The sequence below is a fragment of the Bison bison genome, unplaced genomic scaffold, assembly GCF_000754665.1.
Source record: "Bison bison bison isolate TAMUID 2011002044 unplaced genomic scaffold, Bison_UMD1.0 scf7180017846104, whole genome shotgun sequence".
NCBI lineage: Eukaryota > Metazoa > Chordata > Mammalia > Artiodactyla > Bovidae > Bison > Bison bison.
The window spans coordinates 1,203-2,083 of NW_011476677.1; the positions used below are offsets into that span (position 1 = coordinate 1,203).

The 881-nt window shown below is 67.0% G+C and overlaps 1 protein-coding gene across 1 annotated transcript in view; it reads left to right on the plus strand.

Annotated features, from left to right (window-relative positions):
* The first annotated feature begins 100 nt into the window (after window positions 1-100).
* The window catches only part of LOC104987571 (protein myomaker-like), a 1,830-nt gene continuing 1,049 nt past the window's right edge, over window positions 101-881 (plus strand). Inside the window, exons 1-2 of the mRNA XM_010838593.1 lie at window positions 101-219; window positions 798-881. Of these exons, the coding sequence (XP_010836895.1) occupies window positions 112-219; window positions 798-881 (192 nt within the window). The 5' untranslated portion in view covers window positions 101-111. The remainder of the gene's footprint in view (window positions 220-797) is intronic.

Sequence of the window (881 nt, forward strand, 5' to 3'; positions counted from 1 at the left end):
GGCCCCCCCCCGGAGCCTGTTCCCCGCCCCACCGAGGTTGCCCGGGGTGCGAGTGCCAACGGCTGGGGCCTAAGAATCTCCCTCTGGCCCCCGTCCCCGCAGCTGCAGCAGATGAAGGAGACGAGGCGCCTGTTTCCAGACAAGAGCGTGTACACCCACCAGATAGGCCCTGGCCTCTGCTTCGGGGCCCTGGCCCTCATGTTGCGCTTCTTCTTCGAGGTACTCTGGGAGGGTTGGGGAAGGAGCCCCCCACAAAGGCCATGGTCAGCCCCAACCTGCTTGGCCTGAGGCTGGATGGGGCCACACCCCTCCAGGAGGCTCCAGCAGCACCCGACTCTTGCTGACACCAGCACCCCCCGTTCAATCACAGCCTGGTCCTTCCCTGGCACCACCAGCATCTCCAGGGGCGGGGGGTACAGACAGCTTGCATTTGGTTGGTGCACAGCCCTGAAGGAGCCACACCTGGAGGAGGGGGGAAGAGGGGAAAGGGGGGAAGGCATGGTGGGAGGAGCCCCACCCCACCGGCAAAGCCCTGTGAGTCAGCACAGACCTGCGGTGGTCTAGGCGTGGAGGGCAAGACCACCGTGGGCTGGACAGTGACAGGAAGCCTCTTGGAGGGGACACTTGGCCAGACTCCCAGGGACGAGCTGGACGGCTGGGGAGGGGCCCGCTGACCCCGGCAGGTGCCAGGTCTCACCAGGCCCGAAGCCGAGGGCCCAGGGCAGGCAGGAACGGGTGGAGGAAGACGGGCCTCGGGGCGGGGGCTGAGCGCAGACGGTCCCGTTCCGCCCCCGCAGGACTGGGACTACACGTACGTCCACAGCTTCTACCACTGTGCCCTGGCCATGTCCTTCACCCTGCTGCTGCCCAAGGTCAACAAG